The 19,884-nt window shown below is 43.1% G+C and overlaps 1 protein-coding gene across 8 annotated transcripts in view; it reads left to right on the top strand.

Annotated features, from left to right (window-relative positions):
- Window positions 1-19,884, top strand: part of hdac5 (histone deacetylase 5) — a 334,491-nt gene that overhangs the window by 305,301 nt on the left and 9,306 nt on the right. For all 8 annotated transcript variants that reach the window (XM_085966332.1, XM_085966329.1, XM_085966334.1 and 5 more), the window contains 6 exons: window positions 3,854-3,961; window positions 9,659-9,714; window positions 10,964-11,051; window positions 11,404-11,523; window positions 14,104-14,201; window positions 16,706-16,824. In XM_085966332.1, the coding sequence (XP_085822458.1) occupies window positions 3,854-3,961; window positions 9,659-9,714; window positions 10,964-11,051; window positions 11,404-11,523; window positions 14,104-14,201; window positions 16,706-16,824 (589 nt within the window). The remainder of the gene's footprint in view (window positions 1-3,853; window positions 3,962-9,658; window positions 9,715-10,963; window positions 11,052-11,403; window positions 11,524-14,103; window positions 14,202-16,705; window positions 16,825-19,884) is intronic.

The following is a 19,884-nucleotide window of genomic DNA, read 5'->3' on the forward strand; positions in this document are numbered from 1 at the left end:
TACTGGCGCCGGCGTGGCACAACAGTCTCGTATCGGGCATGCGGACGATGTGACCTGTCCATCGGAGCTGATCGAGCGTGGTCAAAGCTTCGATGCTGGGGATGTTGGCCTGAGCGAGAACACTGACGTTGATGCGCCTATCCTGCCAATGAATTTGCAGGATCTTGCGGAGGCAGCGTTGGTGCTACCTCTCCAGTGCTTTGAGGTGCCTGCTGTACATGGTCCATGTATCTGAGGCATACAGGAGGGCGGGTATTACTACTGCTCTGTAGACCATGAGCTTGGTGCCGGGTTTGAGGTCCTGGTCTTCAAACACTCTCTTCCTCAGGCGACCGAAGGCTGCACTGGCACACTGAAGGCGGTGTTGGACTTCATCATCAATGTCTGCCCTTGTTGACAGTAGGCTCCCGAGGTATGGAAAGTGGTCCACGTTGTCCAAGGCCTTGTTGTGGATTATGATAATCAGGGGGCAGTGCTGTGTGGCGGGGGCAGGTTGGTAGAGGACCTTTGTCTTATGGATGTTTAGTGTAAGGCCCATGCTCTCGTACGCTTCGGTGAAGTTGTTAACGATGGTTTGGAGTTCGACCTCCATGTGTGCGCAGACGCAAGCGTCGTCTGCATACTGTAATTCGATGACAGAGGATGGGACGACCTTGAATCTGGACTGGAGGCGACGGAGGTTGAACGGTTTCCCGTTTGTTCTGTAAATTAGCTCCACTCCAGCAGGGAGCTTACTGAGGGTGAAATGGAGCATTGCAGCAAGGAAGATCAAGAAGAGGGTTGGTGCGATGACACATCTGCAATGTGCAACCAGCCTGCGTTGGTCTCCTGGGGAGGTGTCTTCTGCCGATTGGAAAGGAAGAGAACCTCCCTGCGTGATGTGACTCCCTCCATAAACATATGGAGGAAGTCATGGGAGAGCCTGAGTGCAGCCGTGCGCCCTTTTGCAGTTCTTGTCAGTGTTTGCAGCACCTCAGTGCTTCAGAACACTGACAGCACAACTGTCAAAATGATTGTGGACATGGCCCCTTTAAGGAAATCTGATGATGTCATCAGCCCCGCTTCCTTTTAATTGGTCGAGAACCTCGCAGGCTAGGCTTAAGCAGTCCAATCAGGGGAAAATCAATTGGAGGAGGCGGGATGAAGACGGCTGCGGAGTTTGTGGCCGCTGTCTGCTCCGGCCGCACCAGACTCGCCACGGCTGGCAAAATCGCAGCCAGAGAAAGGAAATCAGTGGGAAAACCAACCCAGTTGGTGCTGATGGACTTGCTTAAGCTCAGTTATTGTCATACCCTCCTGTCCAGGAAATAGTTCAGGGAGGCTGAAAATGCAAGATAGAGTAACTAAAGTTTTTTTTTTTTAAATACATTTTCCAATAATTATCTGAGGTAGTATTTCAGGAAGTCAGTCTTGACACTTAATCACAAAAGTTTTTAAAAATGGATTATTGAGGACAAACTAGAGTGCTGTTACATTGCATATTGTCTATAGACCCAGTCTGTCCCACTGGATAATTTCATCCAGCCCTGAGAATACTTTGTGAAATATTTAACAATGCAAGCACACATATGCTCTGCCCATGTACTTTGACTGTCCACTATTACAATACTATTCGGGGTAAGATAGCAGCCTGCCCCATTTTAGGCTTTCAGTACTGTTAATGCATTGTATAGGAGGCCTTTCATTTCCAAAAGGGAAGCATTCTGAACCCCCCTGCGTGCTGAAGATGAAAAATGAAACAATTAAAAATAATAAATAGAAATACAATGTTTTCTATGTGAGGGATGGAATTAAGATTTAAAACAGTTTAGTTGTTCTAACTCCACCCCATGCACTGCCTTTGGGTATCATCATCTCAACCAGTGAAACATTGTGAAAACCAAAGCCATTGCACCGTAATTTGCAGCCCCTACGGGTGCGTACGAGGTGCGCATGTGACCGTTGGGGCAGCGCAAGTTCCGGGTTTAGGCGCGCGAAGCGCATGCGCTAAAACCCGGAACTTGCGATCTGCTAAGAATCTTTGACAGATCCTCCGCGGGCAGAGCTTCTGCCCAGTAAATGCCTGTGAAATTCTTACACCTGGTAAAAGTTTTTACCAGCGTAAGACTTTTAAAGAACAGAAAAATGTTTTTTTTTCCAATAATTTATACATTTAAAAACCTGTGAAATAAGGTAAGTTTATTTTTAGCCCCTTTAAAATACAGGAAACTCTCTGGTATCCGGCACCGACGGGACCGGTATGATGCCGGTTGATATAAAAATTCCGGATAACGGAGAGGTAAATCTACCGAGGCTATTTTTAACAAACAAAAATTAAAAAATCAAGAAATGTGCAGTATAATTGGGTACTCACCTACAGAATGTCGTGTTAAATGGATGGTGGAAGATGCTTGATTAAGTACAGTAATGCCAGTTGAGGGTAATCCATAACTCTTTAATTACTTAACAGTAAAACAAAACTTATAAATGACTGTATACTGTAGTTTTCGGAGTGAAAATTGTGCCGGTTATTAGACAATTCCGGATATTTACGTGCGGGTTAAACGAGCGTTTCCTGCATGTACATTTATTTTTCAAAAAATTAAATTTTTGTTTTAAATATTTAATTAAATGCCATTTTGATTAATTTTAAATGTGATTTTTTTTTATTATTATTTGAAGTGTACGGGTATTTTTAGGGGTATTCCCATTCATACTTATCAGGATTCCGTACTGGGGATCCCCTTCTTTCATTGGTTGAGCCAGCCCACGTGATCCCAGGGTGCTTGCGAACCGCATGCGCCCCTGGGATGCGTGGGCCTCTACGCAGGCCTATGCATAAGAGGCCCAGGAGCGCAAGTGTCCGAACCTCCGGGACCATCAGGTAAGTTCATAGATTTTTTTGCTGGTCGGAGGCATCCGCCGTTGGAAGCCTCCGACCGCAAATTCAAGGCCATTGTCTTCGCCTCCACCACCGCCCCCCCCTCCCCCCCCCCCCCCCCCCACAACTCCCCATAAACTCTGTTCCTTCACAGTGATTCCATCTCCCTCCCCGGCCACTGACTCAGACTGAACCAGAATGTTCGCAGCCTTGGCCCTCAGCTGAGCTTCCAACCCCATATCCACTCCAACACAAAGACTGCCTACTTCTATAAAATTGCCTTTCTCAGCCCGTGCCTCTGCACACCTGTTGCTGCAACCCTCAACCTTGCTTTTGTCACCTTCAGACTCATCTATTCCAGTGGTCTGCTGGCTGGCCATCCTCCATACGCCGTAAACTTGAGCTCATCCGAAACTCTGCTGCCCGTATTCTAACCTGCAGCAAGTCCCATTCACCCTTCACCCCTGTGCTCGCTGACCTACATTGGCTTCTGGTCCACCAGTGGCTCAAATTAAAAATTCTCACCAAATCCCTTTATGGCCTCGCCCCTCCCTATCTATTGTTACTTCCGCCGGGCCAATAACGCTCCAAAACTCTGCGTTCCTCCAACTCTGGCATCCCCCCACTCCCTTCACTCCACCATTGGTGGCCGTGCCCTCAGCCGTCTTCGGCCCTAAGCTCTGAAATTTCATCCCTGAACTTCTCTATCTCTCTCTCCTCCTTTAAGATCCTCCTTAAAACCTCATGCTTTGACCAAGTGTTTAGTAATCCATCCTAATATCTCCTTTGGCTCAGTGTCAATTTTTGTCTGATTATGCGTCTGTGAAGTATGTTGAAACATTTTCTTGCATTAAGGGGGCTATATAAATGTTGTTGTAGTTATTGTGATGGTTTCCTTACACTATATTTTAGGTGAGCAAATTACTTAACGAATTGATTGATCATAGAACTTGTAAGTGGTACCTTGGAAAATAAGATTTCTTCTTTTTGCAGGTGGACAGTGACACAGTGTGGAATGAGATGCATTCTTCTAGTGCTGTTCGCATGGCTGTTGGCTGTGTCATTGAACTCGCATTCAAGGTGGCTGCAGGGGAGCTCAAGGTGAGACCAAGAATATTGTGTCTATTTCTTACAAGAATCTAACACTTTATCGAAAGTTAACGTTTTAAGTAAATACACCACTTTTAAAGAACAGAATGTCCCTGTTGATAGATTGTAAAAGATGACTAACATATTCCATATAAATATTAGAGTTTTCAGAAGATATAATTTATAGCTCCAGGGGTATAAAAAAAATGAACTTACTTTTTAACATTATTTAATGAAAACTCAAGTACCCCTTTTTAAACATTTCCTATCAGTCTCCAGCTGAAGAGCTGATTAGAGGAACTGTTCCTTATTCTCTGCCAATGAGTCTCTTGTAACTGAGCACCAAAAGGTGTGGGAGAATGCCCCAAGGTGGCTTCAATTTGTTTTGCATCTCCCATTCCTTGCTGTTGGCAATTGTGTGCCTTTATGTCCCAGATATTATCAGAAATTCTCCATGTGGGGTGGGGGGTGGGGCGGCATGCGCTCCATGGTTTAACAGCTTGATACACCAGTATCCTGTACCACTGCACCACCCCTCATATGGCTAATTTTACAACCTTCAACATAAAAAATTGTAAAACCTTCCTTAAAATGGAACAATCCTTTTTACAAAATTTCAAGCAGTTCAGGCACCTTTTAATCTCAGTATGTGTTGGCAGAACTCAAGAAATGTTGACTTTGAATCCCATTGGACATCCTTAACATGTTTTCAACATTTAAATTCTGAGCAGGGGAAAGCTTAATTTTGTTACATTATTCGTATAATTGAATATAACTTTTTTTCAAGGAGCAGACTACCTAAATTTGCATTATTGGCAGAACCAAGAACAATATCCTGATTCTATATTTTCTAATGTAATTTGACGTGAAATGGCACTCTTGGCAACTTAAATGTGGACAGCCTCACCAGACAGTAGCTCTGTCTTCCCACCCATCTGCAGCTTGACCCTGTTTTTTCAGGCAGATTGCATGGCAATCACAATAGGCTCATTAGCATGTCTGCTACTCCAGCATGGTGCAAAATGAGTGAGTTGGCATTGGCCTAGCAAATTATTTAAGTTATATAAATAATACCTTGTCCTTATGACTAATAGGTCACACCCAGGTAAGTCTCACAGTTGAGTAAGCAAAAAAAACAGATCGGCTGTATGCCCATGTAGTTAGCTTTATGCGGAACTTAATTTTAATTTACATGGGCTGGATTTTGGTAATGCTCACGTGTTGGGTTTTGGCCGGACCAGCGGAGCCTGCAAGGCAGGAACAACAACAACTTGTATTTACATAGCACCTTTAACGTAGTGAAACGTCCCAAGGCGTTGCACAGGAGTATTAGAAGACATAAAATTTGACACCGAGCCACATAAGGGGAAATTAGGGCAGATGACCAAAAACTTGGTCAAAGAGGTAGGTTTTAAGGAGTGTCTTAAAGGAGGAAAGCGAAGTAGAGAGGAAAAGGAAGAGCAACTCTTCCTTGAGCTTTTGGGGGGGAAAGTTTTTATTTTATTTACTTAATTTAATTGAAAAACAAAGAAGTGAATTGGGAAAGGGGGCAAAAGTAGCTTCAGGAAGGGGGACTCTACTTAAAGACCTGGGAGATGGGGGTGTGGTCTTCACTGGGCAGGACAAGATACTTATGGTATTTCGCAGTCAAGTCATTACCAGCGAGATTGATGACATACGCTGTAAAATTTGACGTCTAGTGCACTTATTTCATTCAAAATTACTTATTTTGCAGCATTTCTAATTCTAATACACCACAGCCAGCATCGCAGCAAACCAGAAGCAGCATGACCATTTTTCTCCCATCAATTCAGCATCTACATTCGATGCAAAGTATTTCACCTTGATTGGGGGGCAGGGATTACCTGGTAGAAATAGTGACCGGAATCTCCCAGAGCATCTTCATCTTCACAATTAATGATTGGGGGAAAAAAACCTTGAACTGAAGTAGGCTGGGGCTCCACTTAAGTCCGGGTCTCTCTTAATATTGAGCAAATGTTATAAGATTAACAGGTCCATAAAACTGCCACTTCGTACAGATACAGAATATTTTAATCTAATGAGGAAGGAGCTGGGACCAGTGTTATCTCCGAATCCTTTAACTTATTGGCCTAGAAATTCAGTGCCCTTAGCACCGATTTTGCGGCGCTAGAGGGCCTAGCGCTGCAATTGGCGCCGGTTCCTAAATTACCTGGCGCCCTTCCGCGGCGGTAGACCGGTAGCGCTGCGCCGGCACCGATGACTTCATCGGTGTGCGCAGCGTCCCGGTTGCCGTGGTAACCCGGCCCCAAGCCGAAATTCAGTTGCGGCCGCCTCGCCAGTGGCAGCCGCAACTAAGACTCCGGCAAACGAGTGTTGCCGGAGTCTGCGCCGGCGCTTTAAGGAGGCGCGGCGGCCGGCCGCTTTCCCGCCGGCCGCCTGCCCGCAGCTCCCTCCCCGGACTTCTCCCCCACCCCCCGCCCCCCCCCCCCCCCCCCCCCGGAACAGATGCAAGCCCGGCACTTGTCTGAGGTGCCGGGCTCATTTTTGATGAGATTTGCGCGGGCCGCGGCTGGGTGCAGGCAGCTCCTCCTTAACGGAAGGAGGAGGCCTGCACTTCCCGAGCCTGCCGCACCGCAGCGGGCGCCGGAATAGCGCCGCAATGCGGCGCGTTGCGCCAGTTTTCAGGCGCTAAAACCCTTCAGTAGCGCCGGCAGCCGTTTGGGAGCGGCGCTACTGAATTTTTGGCGCGCGCAAAGGGCTTTAGCGCCGGCGCTAACTTCCGGCGCTAAAGCCCTGGCGCAGCGCAAACTCAATTTCTAGGCCATTGACTTTAGGGACCAATATTCTTGTAACAGCTTTTGCTGTACCCTCCAGCACAATTTATTTATGGAAATGTTTCCGCTGCTGTTTCAAAACAATTGTACTCTTCATAGCAACAAATAATGGTTAAAAAGAAACATGCTTATAAAAAAAACTTAAAAGAAAAGAATTGTTAACAACAAATTTTTATTACATGATCATGTAGTGGTTTAACAGCCTGTCTTTTATCAAGTCCCGATCAACAAACACATTAGCACGTCATTTAAATACGAACGTGTGAAAATGACAGGCCAGCTGGTCCATCAAGCCTGCCCACACTCATGATGCCTAGAGTATCATGAATAGACACGTCCTACCGACTGCAGTCTTGTAATCTCCCGTGGCCAAAAAACGCAGGGCCAATGTGGGGGAAAAGAAATCGGGAAAATTCCTTCCCCCCCCACCCCCGGCAATCAAAACCAGTCCAGGAGATCAGATTGACCATGCAATCAGAGAGTGCATTTAAAGTCAATAAATCACGCCACCAGCACCATTATTTTTCAGTCTAAGTGGCATTGGTGTAAAAACTGCTTTAAATGCAGGAATATCGCAATTGCCATTGATTTTAATAGTGGGGCGGATAATTACCATCTAACTGTTTTTGGCAAGGATAACAGTAGATGTCCCAGGAAAATATGAGTGGCATAATTAATGGTGTAAGTCACTTAACTCTATAATCTCCTCTTTCTTTTGCACCATTCAAAGATCTCTACGCCATAGATACGCCATTACAATGATGCAAGTACCCAGGAAAATCTAGTCCACAGTATTTTGTGATGGTGCGTTTCCTGTCCCTTCAATTAAACTGCTTTTATCGTGTAAGCGGCAAACAACATCAAGATACAAACATTTGCTCATCTGTGTGCCTTCCTTGTTTTTTTTGACATTGTTTATATTAAGAACTTAGGCCTAGAAATTCAGTTAAGGCCCGCCAGCAGGCTAACGCCCAAAAGTTAGCGCTGCGCGCGGAGCCAGTTGCGCCCGCCAGAAATTCACTTTTAGCGCCCCAAGTCGGAACCGGGCGCTGTTCCAGGGTGTGCCCGCCTCCACTTGGGGCGCTGAAAGTGAATTTCAGCGCTCCAGCTGCCGCTGCGCCACCCGATGCGGTGCGGCAGGCTGGGGTACTGCAGGCCTCCTCCTTCTCTTGAGGAGCTGCCTGCAGCCGTGAGATCGCCGCTGGATTCTGCCGGCAAATGAGCCCGGCACCACAGAGAAGTGCCGGGCTCGCGGGAATCAGCCACCAATGCCGCAGGGGTGGGTGGTGTAGGAGGCTGGGGAGGGAGGTGCGGGCAGGCGGCCACCGAAAAAGCGGCCGACCGCACCTCCACCTTAAAGCGCCCCAGTAGCGCAGCAGTACGGCCCCGTTTTTCAATCGTTGTTTGCGGCTGCTGCAGAAGAGGCAGCCGCAACTAAATATGGGGTTTGGGCCGGAAGCGGGGCGGAACCGGGGCACTGCGCACACCGATGACGTCATCGGTGTCGGCGCAGCGCTACCGGCTACCGCCGCCATTACCGCAGCGCTGAATATCAGCGCACCCTCTTACACTGGCGCAGAAACCCTCTTTGGGTGAAAAGTGGGCGCAAAGCCTACTGAATTTCTAGGCCTTAGTCATTCTGCATCATGTGCTTATAGGCTCTGTGTGATTAAAGGAGATACACAACCATAGACAACACCAGCTGCTTTGAAACCACAGTTTATAACCATAGCAATGCAGTACAAGGTATTCCTCTATAACCTGACATGAAGTAAAACATGTACCACTGCAATTCAGATTAAACGGTGCTTGTACACTTCGCTTGAAATCATGTTATTTAATCACTGGAGCTTGCTTGCAGTCTGATACTACTGCCAGCAAAGAATAATTTGCTGAAAACTGAATAAAACTAGCCCACACACTCTTGTAGTTAGAAAGATTAACGCAGGAATGGTCTCGGACTTGGTTCATGGTCCGCAGTGAGTTAGCTGATCTGAGACAGGGCAGAAATAAGAGCGCTACGAATGGCTTCAGCACCCGCTGGGTTAGGGAGCAGAAGAACTGGCCAGGCTTTCCCATCTTGATTGCTATCCAGTGACTGCTACTAGAAGTTTGTGTGTGCTGCCTCTATGGTAAACTAGCCCACCAGCACTCACTGTAAAAGCTCGATATCAGGGCTCATTAGATGGTAATTAAGAGCATGAACTGTGGCTGATACCATCCTCCCGTTCCTACCATGCCAGCTGAGCAATGCTGAACCCAATTGCAGCACCCATAATGCTGTTCCAACTGAGATCAGCTAGCTCAGCACAGATCAGGGATCAAACCTGAAACTTACTTGGACTGAATAGCTCAGTTTTCATATTACAGGAAACTTTGTGCTATCCGGCACCGACGGGACCGAGCTGTTGCCGTCCCATCAAAACTGCCGGACAAACCAGCGCTAATGTTGAAACATACGGAGATTTTGAGCTCCGTATCTGGCAACAAACCCTGTGCTTCTAAACAGTCGGCTGTACCTTGCAAGCGTCTCTGTAGCTTAGCAACAGCTTCAGCGAGACCTTGCAGAGCTTGACTGTTGAGAAAAAAGCAACGAAAAGAAAAAAAACCTAACGAAACGGCTCCTGATTTTTGCCGGTGGCTCGAATATTCCGGACAGTTAACCTCCGGATAAACCAAAGTTTCCTGTATTCTAAGGAATGGTCAAATGAACCGTCGGGGAAGCTAATCTATTTATATATATTTAAATTCTAAATACCTTCTGTTTAAAGTGGACCATTTGTAGAAAGTCATTCTGTTCTGGGTGTGCAAATTAATTTTCATTGGAATTGAGATTTAACGTCTGTGTGAAGAATAAGTTTCAGAATTTACAGTAGATTTTGTTTGTACACAGAATGGCTTTGCTGTCGTCAGACCGCCAGGACATCATGCAGAAGAATCCACTGCAATGTAAGTTCATACCGAGAATTATTAGCAATAAAACATGAATTGACTGCATTAAATTAATTTCTTAAAGGTCATACCACTTTATGACATCTTTTGACAAAAGTTGACTTCATAGAACGATGAATGCACAGCACTAAACTATTAAACCCACACACATCTTGGAAGCATTATTCACTTGTGAAATAAAAAGCAATTTTGATAGCTGACTATCGGCTGAAAATTCAGTAGCCTTAGCGCCTCATTTGAGGCGCTAGAGGGCCTTGCGCCGGAGTTATGGCCAGTAGTGAAATTCCCTGGGGCCCTAAATCGGCGTTGCTCCGGTAGCGCTGCGCCGGCACCGATGACGTCATCGGTGTGCGCAGCGTCCCGGTTGCCGTGGTAACCCGCCCGAACTCCGAAATTGAGTTGCGGCCGCCTCGCCCGTGGCAGCCGCAACCAGCGTTTTGTCAGAGGTGCCTTACTGCAGTTAGCGCCGGCGCATTAAAGGCCCCGCGGCGGCCGGCCGCTTTCCCGCCGGCCGCCTGCCCGCAGCTCCCTCCCCGGACTTCTCCCCCCCCCCCCCCCCCCCCCCCCGGAACAGATGCAAGCCCGGCACTTGTCTGAGGTGCCGGGCTCATTTTTAAGCAGATTTGCGCGGGCCACGGCCGGGTGCAGGCAGCTCCTCCTTAACGGAAGGAGGAGGCCTGCACTTCCCCAGCCTGCCGCACCGCATCGGGTGCCGCAGCGCCGGAATTGCGGCGCGAAACGGCAGTTAGCGCCCTTTTCCAGGCGCTAAGACCCTTCAGTAGCACCGGCAGCCGTTTGGGCGCGGCGCCACTGAATTTTTGGCACGCGCAGGGGACTTAGCGCCGGCACTAATTTCCGGCACTAAAGCCCTGGCTAAGCCAAAACCCAATTTCTCGGCCTATGTATCTTATTATTGTATGTTAATTATTACATTTTGGATTACAAAAATCAAACTTATTTCTCACTCGAGACACCAGAAGTGAAAGGACTTGAAAAACTTTTTAACATTTAAATGTAAGTTTCTCAGAAATAATATACTTTAATAGTTAGAAAAAATAATCAGAAATGCAATTTTTAGAGTGACTTGTATATACTTTGGCAACTTAATGTTTATGATCTTAATCTTTAAATCAATTGTTTCCTTCTTGTCAGAAACAAAATCTATAACTCTGGTGAACAAAGTGATAATCAATCATTACCTATTGATTAAATTTACTTTTCTGTCTTTTTCATTTTTCTCTTCCAGGGGATTTTGCTTTTTCAACTCTGTGGCAATTTCTGTGAAACTACTTAAGCAGAAACTTAACGTTGGAAAAATTTTAATTGTGGATTGGGTATGTATTGCATTCTGATTAAAGCATTATAAGCAAAAGTGAAATTTAGTTGACTTCTTTGTGGTGGTTGCAGTTCGAGTTGTAACGTCTGTCAGTGGATCCGGAACGATGGCATTTGACTTAAATTTTACTTCAAGCGAATTTGTGAAGGAATGATTTCATCTTACGGTGTATTTAGAACTAAATATCTAAATTCTCAAAGCCTGAGGCAACATTTCCTAACACAGAGTGCGTGACCTGGCTTGGCTAATTAAAAGGTAATTTGTAAGAAGAGTCAGGAAATTAATCAGAAGAAGATGTTTCTTTATTTTTATGCTTTTGAAATTGATATGTTTGTTTCCATTACTTGTAGGATATTCACCATGGAAATGGTACACAGCAGGCCTTTTACAATGACCCTAATGTGTTGTACATTTCTCTTCACCGGTATGATGATGGAAATTTCTTTCCTGGCAGTGGTGCCCCAGATGAAGTGAGTTACTGCCAACTACTATTAATTTGATGCTTATTAACCCTTTGAGTATAATGTTTCCTTTGAAGCATTCAAAACACACTTATATCATCTAACCAACAAACTCAGTTTATGTAGCTCACTATTGCTTTAATGTTCTAAAGTAACATGGTTTGATAAATGTGCAAGGAACCAGTCCTATTCATAATTAAAATTATTCTTTGAATAAATTAAAAATAGTAACATTTTTTAAAACTTCTAGTCCAAGATGCTGTAAAGTCTTCAATTAGTAAATACACAAGCACTAATTTAATTTATAGCTTGCAGAACAAATTTTTTACAATTCCAAAGTTGCCTTTGCTTTTGTTACAGAATAGTTATTTAAAGGTTGTGGTGTTATGTTAATGTATCTATTAAGCGTTATCTACTTTGAGTTTTGTAAAATATAGCATTGTTGACCATTTACATGGATAGCTGAAATTTTGAAGTGTGCTTCTCTTAAACTAATTTCAGACCTTGGAGCAGGGGCACAGAATGAATACCTGTGTGGTGATGCCGTAGGACCCAACTCTGCATCCCTTCTCTATACAGATCAGTAGTGTATCTGAAAGGCAGGTGCCAGAGTGTCTCAGTGCATCTACCCTTCACATACAAATGCTGTGTCCGTATTACCATTACACGAGTGCCCCTGTTTATACAGTGCAGACACTGCAGTCACACTGGTGCTGACATCTACAAATTCTGGCATCACTGGTGCTCACATTAGTCCACTGATTTTAAATTGTGATTTTTTTTCAGTCAAACTGAATTTCAACCTATACTGGTCTAAATTTGACGCATTGACCACAGTATAGAGTTGCCAAATCTCACTCCACTTTGTCTGAACCACCACCAACAAGATATGCCCAAGGTGGGAATCTTTGTGTCCGATCCAGTGTAACTGCTGGAGTAGAATCCCAGAGTCAAATGCATATTGCAGTGTTGTGATGCACAATAGAACCACCCTTTGTACACTTGCCTACCAGTAGGAATTAGAGCTCTTTTGGCAGTAGAGGGTGTGCTGGTACATAGAAAAGACAAGTTCTACCCAACATATATACGCCATCCACAGTGGATGCTCTGGCTTCCTCACATACTTCATTAAATGCCTACACATTTGCGATGATGCTCTTAGTTTTGGAGGAAGCAAGACCACCAGTTTTATATGGCCTGTATAAGGTGGTCAGTATAAATTAGTTGGCATTAACATAATTATATGACTGTCGTTGCAAAAATTTGTACAAACAGGACCTTATAACTAGATCATCAATATTTTTAAAGAAACACACTTTCCCAGATATTCCGATGCCTACAGGTGTGTACGCGCTGTGTACCCACCCGTAGGGACATCGGAAATGCCGGTTTCAGGCATATACTGCGCATGCGCTGAAAACCGGCATTTCCGATCTGTCAAGAATGGTCTTGACAGATCCTCCGGCTGCCCTGGAGAAGGGCCTCTGCGGGTGGAGAGTTCCGCTTTCTGGAGACCCTCCGCCCGCAGAAAACCCTTACAATTCTTACGCCTGCTTTTACCAGGGAATTACCAGATAAGAGTTGAAAAAAGTAAAAAAAAATATTTTCACTGATTTACCATTTAAAAATACTTTTAAAAAAAAAAAGTAACTTTATTTTTAGCCCCGTAAAAAAACTTCAATTTTTTTCAAAAAATTAAATTTTTGTTTAAAATACTTAATTTATTGTAATTTTAAGTCATTTTAAAAATGTGATTTTTTTTTAAATTTATTTAAAGTTTTACTATGTTTTTGGGGTGATCGCCATTCATATATTTGACAGGTCTTCCTGTCAAGTGTATGAAGGGAGATTCCCTTCTTTGATTGGCTCCCCATGGCCCACGTGATCCCAGGGATGCTGCGAACTACATGCGCCCCTGGGATACGTGGGCCCTGCACACTTGCAGTTTGGAGAGGCCCAGGAGCGGAGGCGTGTGCGTCCCGGGAGCTCTCAGGTAAGGGTGTAGATTTTTCCAGATCGCAGGCCTCCGCCCGTGGGAGGCCTGCGATCAGAAAATACGGGCCACTGTATTTACTGATACAGTGCAAAGATACCATGGATGTCATGGAATTCCTCACGAGGAACCAAAACTTGTTTTGGGAGGAGGATCCATTACTTCTGACTCCATCCAAATACAGCTATTCCTTTGTAGCCCAATATTTCTTCCACATCATATCTTTGATTCATGATTTCCCCTTAAAGGACAACTTGCCAAAATACATCAGGCTCGTGTCTCTATCACATCCATACTGGAATGAGGGGCATTTGCAGATATATTGGATAATAAAAGCATTCACCAGGAAAAAACAACTAGCTTGTCAATAGATCGATTTTGTATTTCAGTTTGTTACACATAGTGTTGGGCCTATGGCAATAAATAAGGTAGGCTGTAATGTTTTATCATCTCTCATATCCAAATCTTCCTTGGAGCTGTAAGAGTAATTAAACTTAGTGAGCAAGATTTTACATTAAAAAATATTGCATCTGTTTGTTATGATTTCTTTTTAAAGTTTTGTTTACAGACATCTTCCTTTGTTTAATGACTTTAAGGTTGGAACGGGACCTGGAGTCGGATTCAATGTCAATATTGCTTGGACAGGTGGTGTGGATCCCTCTAATGGAGATGTGGAGTACTTGACAGCCTTCAGGTGAGCTTTCATTACATGAAGTTATTGTCTGAAAACCATTTCTGGTAGCAAAATTAGAAAATGTTTTTCCTCAATAATAGCATGCACCTGACATGATCGCATTTCTCTCAGCACCCACACACCCTCTCTCCACCTACATGTCTTCCTTTGTTTATTCATAGCACCCTGTATGTAACAGTCTTCTAGTAAAATAAATAATGCAATTAAAATAGAGGCAAATTCATTAAGCATCACACAAAAAGGCTTTAATTTAAAAGCCTGAGGATTAAATATTGATTGATTGCTGCAATTAAGTTATTTTTCTGAACCTTGTAATTATTTTACTTTCAGTGAAATCAGGCTTAGAATATTGCTTCAGGTGTTCACCTGCATGTAATTAGCACTGCAACAATTTTAACTGGAGTAGCTGGGCTGGGATTGTTAATTGTACAAGTTTCCTATTTAGACATGTACCAGTCTACTTTACGCTCACAAGAACTATCTATAAATACTTCTTAAATCAGTTGATGCTAAAAAAGAATCTAATAAAGCGCATGCAAAAAAAAAAAGCCAATAGAATTCAGGAAAACATTTTATTCAAAGGAACTAACATTTGGGAAAGGGGGGGCTTCCAGGAAATGGTCAAGAGCCTCAGGCAGGATAACACTAAACAGACTAGAAGCCAAATTTCCTTGCTTGCATGCTACAGGGTCAGGCTGGAGTTGGATCAGATAATTGAATATAATGAAATCCAGAAGGCTGCCCTTTTTCCTTTTTGCATACCCAGCATATCACAAATTTTGTAGACTTAGGTTTGTTCTTACACTTGTGTAGTTCCAGCTGCTGTCTTTGAGGCCATCATTGTTTGATGTTAGAAAATTATCCCGGTGCTGTTTTCAATCATTGAAGTTCAGCTGACTTTTACTGACTTTAAAGGCCATATGTCTGCTGTTTGCTTGTTTGCAAACAAAAAAAAGGTGCAAGCATTACTGCACTTATAACAAGGTCTTTAATAATAGTAAGGATGATGGTAGACAAATTGAGTTGGTTGCAGTTTTACAGCATCATTTTGAACTGTTGCAAGCAAGTTTTATCTAAATTGTTTGGTTAAAGAGCCTGCTTTTCTTAGACTTCATAATGTTTATTGTAAATTCTCAGTAGACTCAGTGCATGTACTGCTGTCTTTATTGTTGCTAAAAAAATACTGCTTGTATAAGGACCTTGTGTTTGTCATCAGAACTTCAGTTTTGTTAGCCAGAAGGGACCAAGATTCTGTTGTCCTCGGGTGGTAGGCACCTACAGGCCAGCTGAGCAGGACGTGTTTCCGCGGTGTTTGGGGTCATGTATTTGGTGCTCCCTAAAGAGAAAGGATGGTTATAACTGCATAGGTGCTCATTTCCTCTGTTGAAACATATTCATGATTTCTATGAGAGCTTCTTATTTATTAATATATAGTGCAATGCTATAGATTGAAAACCAACAGCAGAATACACGGGTTTTATTCCCTTTTTTCCTGAAGGTGGTACCTCATTGTGGTTTAGTTCCATGTGTTCTAACAGCTCACTGGTATCTTGCCCAGTGACAATTCTTCTTGTGTAGGCCAATTTGACCATGGGAGTTACTACAACTAAGGTGGATCCTGTCCTTACTGGACAGCTACGTATGTGCAATTTAAAGCAGAGGTCACTGGACAGCAATTGTGAGCTGGAGGCCCAACAGAATACCCTTGCACTTGCTTTTCCCCCGCCCCACCCAAGCTTGAAGACATTGAGGCAAATTTTAGTGTCTTCACCATTGTCACGGTTTAGATCAACTAACTTGGTAGAGATCAAGAATTGAACCTGGGATCTTCCTGGACAGTATGGCTCCATACTATGTTGTATAATGCATTTAGAGTGTTGTGTTCTTTAGGTTATTCAAGTTGAATTAACTCTTAGATTGAAAACTTCAAGTATAAAAAAAAATCACTTTAAAACTGATTTTCAGACATACTGAAAAAAATCTACCTTTGGCACACAGTTCCTAGAATTCCATGTGCTTTCTATATGCCATGGTGCCAACACAATTGATGATAAAATGCTGTTGGGCTAAAGTTTACACCATATGGGCATGTGTTATTTGTTAGTCCAGAGTCGCTTAAATGTGAGTAGCAGCCACCTACTGTTCAACCATTTCATGGGCATGAACTCATACTTGTGTTTTAGCAAACTGCTTCCTGAATGGCATTAAAGAGACAGTGTCCCTTTTGTAAATGTGTATGGGCTGAAATTGAAAACTATTAAAAATTAAACCTACCCAATACAATCTGTTAGTACTTAAAATGAAAAGTAAGTAAACTCTGTTCCAGTGAGATAAATTTGAAAAGGGTGCAGGATTTTCCTTTTAACTGTTAACAGTGAAAATTCTAGAGACTAAGTAGTGCTTCCTACGGCTACTACGTCCAAAGCCACGTCTAGTCTGTGAATATGAAGCAGATAGGTTTATCTGCAGTTGGATATTATGCAATTTGATGTATTATTTTTTAGGACTGTTGTGATGCCCATAGCCAATGAGTTTTCTCCTGATGTTGTGCTGGTGTCTGCTGGCTTTGATGCTGTAGAAGGACATCCCTCACCACTTGGTGGATATTCTGCAACAGCCAAGTGTAAGTTGTAACATTAAAAATTGTATCCTGAAAGTTACTTTGCCAGGACTAATGTATTATTGTTGAGGTCCTTAATTCATAAGTTTTCAAACTAGGCTTCACGAAGGGATCTCCGGAGATCTGCAAAGTCGTTAGATTGCTGTCATTCTGGGCCAGACACACCAGGTGTCGTGAGATTTTTATATTCTATTTTTTTTCTGTAATCGTTGGCTTACATTTTTTCTATTCCTGAATATATTAATAAAAGAGTGAGCTTCTGTCTTAGTGTTAGCATTTCCGCCTCTGAGTCAGAAGATGAAGGTTCGAGCCCCACTCCAGACAAGCCCCGGTGATTGAAGACTAGAATATGGTCTCTAAATACAGAATTGACATCCAGCCAGGTACTCGCATCCAGACAGAGTGACCACTGGCTCGGTGGTAGTGCCCCTGCCTGAGTCCGAAGGGTAGGGTGTGGGCCTCACTCCAGCAAACTCAGCGAGTGCAAACCAGAGCAGCGGATCTGAAAACTGGATCGAAGTACTCGCATTTGAGGGAGTGGGTCGCCCCACCCCCATCGTAAAGAGTAGCTTGGGCTCATTAGCCTTGGTTGTAGCCCACCTAGGAGAAGGTACTCCGAAGATTTAAAAAAAAAAACTGTAAGGATCTCGTGTGAGACTTGAGTTAGCACCTTCCCTAGGGCAGGACAGATATATGAATAAATATGTTTTCTGCAACAATAGCACTTTTTTTTCCTTTGAAAATATCTTTCAGCAGTTTGGACGGGGGCTCCCAGGAGTGTGCCAATATTTGTAGTGGTTCCTCCATAAGTTTTAAAAACCGCTGCTTTAAATCATTGTAGTCATCACTTTTTGGGGGGGGTAATGAGAATCTACCACGCCCACGTTCCAGCCTGTAGGAATAATCCAGTACTCAGTATTTTTGTTGTTCTCTCAGGCCATGCAGTACTTGAAGCACTAAATGCCCATTTCAGCTTTCGACAATGGAATGCAGTTTCTATATGTACACTGTGCCAAAATTATTTTACGTCCTGTTTATTTAAAACTCTCTTTAAATTATATAAAAATGCAATTTCCAACTTAGAATTTCTTGAATTGAGCCTGCAGGCCTACTTTAAAACTGTTACCAGAACAAAAAACAGATTGTATACCACCAGTACAATTTTTTCAATAAATAAGTAATTCTGTTTCCCTCTTTTTGACTAAGTGCATAAAACGAAAGCATAATTAATTAAATGCATGTGTGTGTTTAGATTGAGCTATTTCTTCAAATTAGAAAGTATAGTCTCAGTTTAAGTACCACAATACATGGACTAAAATGTAAAGAAGAAGCTGGAGAAAAGATAAATGTTATATTTGAACCGTAGTACTTCCAGATGTAAGCTGCTTTTACAGTGGTGCTTGTTTAGTTTAAAATCTGGGAGACCAGCATCCATGAGCTGGTTATTGCCGTTTACACTAAAGCGTTCAGTTTACTTAGCCTAGATACAGGACGGTAGACTTTTTTTTTTTACATGGTAGTAGTGTAATCACCAGGAGCTGGTTCATTGATGCTAATTTCCCAGAATCTGACCTCAGCAATTGCCAGTATAAAAGCGGCTGTCGGGAGAACCCTCCGTTGAATACAGTGATGTTTGTAATATGCAGTGCCGAACCTTTTCCATTTGCACCCAGTAAGCTGCCAGCAACAGAGCAACCGCATGCATTTTAATATAAAACTGTTACCCATTTTAATATTAGCTCCTATTGAGCAAAGTTAATGCATACATTACAGCTTTTTGTAATATTAAATAGCTCATTCCATAAAGGTGCAATGCTTTGTATTGTGCTTATTCTTTTACTACCTTTGATCTTAATTCTGAAAGAGAAGAGGTTTGAAGAAAGTGTTTTAATACACCAATGAAGTGGCCTCATTTCAAATAAGTATTTTAATGTACCCATGAAGTGCTTTCAAAAATACATAGACCATTACTGCTCCCATTTAAATCTAGTTGGAATGCATAATACTTCAGAACTGTTTCTTCTTATTCTTTGCCATGCACCGTGGAATTGAAACCTTTTTTATTTACTTAAAAACCTATCACTAATCAAACATTGTGGTGAACCCTGCATGTTTATATGGCAAACCGGATGAAAAGTAGGATAGCTTGATCAATATTGAATAGCTTTGATCCTGTGATTTTCCCATTAAATCAGCTGTAAGTATACAATTAAGTGGCCTCCAGATTCATTACATAGGATATACAGCACAAAAACAGGCCATTCGGCCCAACCAGTCCATGCCGGCGTTTATGCTCCACTCGAGCCTCCTCCCGTCTTTCCTCATCTAAATCTATCAGCATAACCCTCTATTCCCTTCTCCCTCATTTACTTGTCTAACCTCCACTTAAATGCATCTATACTTTTCACTTCAACCACTCCCTATTCTCACCATTCTTTGGGTAAAGAAGTTTCTTCTGAATTCCCGATTAGATTTCTTGCTGACTATCTTATATTGATGGCCTCTAGTTATGCTCTTCCCCACAAGTGGAAACATTCTCTCTGTACCCACTCTATCAAAACCTTTCATAATTTTAAAGACATCTATTACGTCACCCCTCAGCCTTTTTTCAAGAGAAAAGAGACCCAGCCTGTTCATCCTTTCCTGATATGTATACCGTCGCATTTCTGATATCATCCTTGTAAATCTTCTCTGCCCCCTCTCCAGTGCCTCTATATCCTTTTTATAATATGGCGACCAGAACTCTATGCAGTACTCCTAGTGTGGTCTAACCAAGGTTCGATACAGGTTTAGCATAACTTCCCTACTTTTCAATCCTGTACCTCTAGAAATAAACCCCAGTGCTTGGTTTGCTTTTTTTTTATGGCCTTGCTAACCTGTGTCGCAACTTTTAGAGATTTGTGCATTTGTACTCCGAGATCCCTTTGTTCCTCTACCCCACCTAGACTCGCACCCTCCAAGTAATATGTGACCTCCCTATTCTTCCTACCAAAATGTAATACCTCACATTTATCTGTGTTGAACTTCATTTGCCAATTATATGCCCATTCTGCAAGTTTATTA

The sequence above is a fragment of the Somniosus microcephalus genome, chromosome 24 (genome assembly GCF_052327205.1).
Source record: "Somniosus microcephalus isolate GS21.2 chromosome 24, FLI_Smic_1.0, whole genome shotgun sequence".
In the NCBI taxonomy this organism is placed as follows: Eukaryota; Metazoa; Chordata; class Chondrichthyes; order Squaliformes; family Somniosidae; genus Somniosus; species Somniosus microcephalus.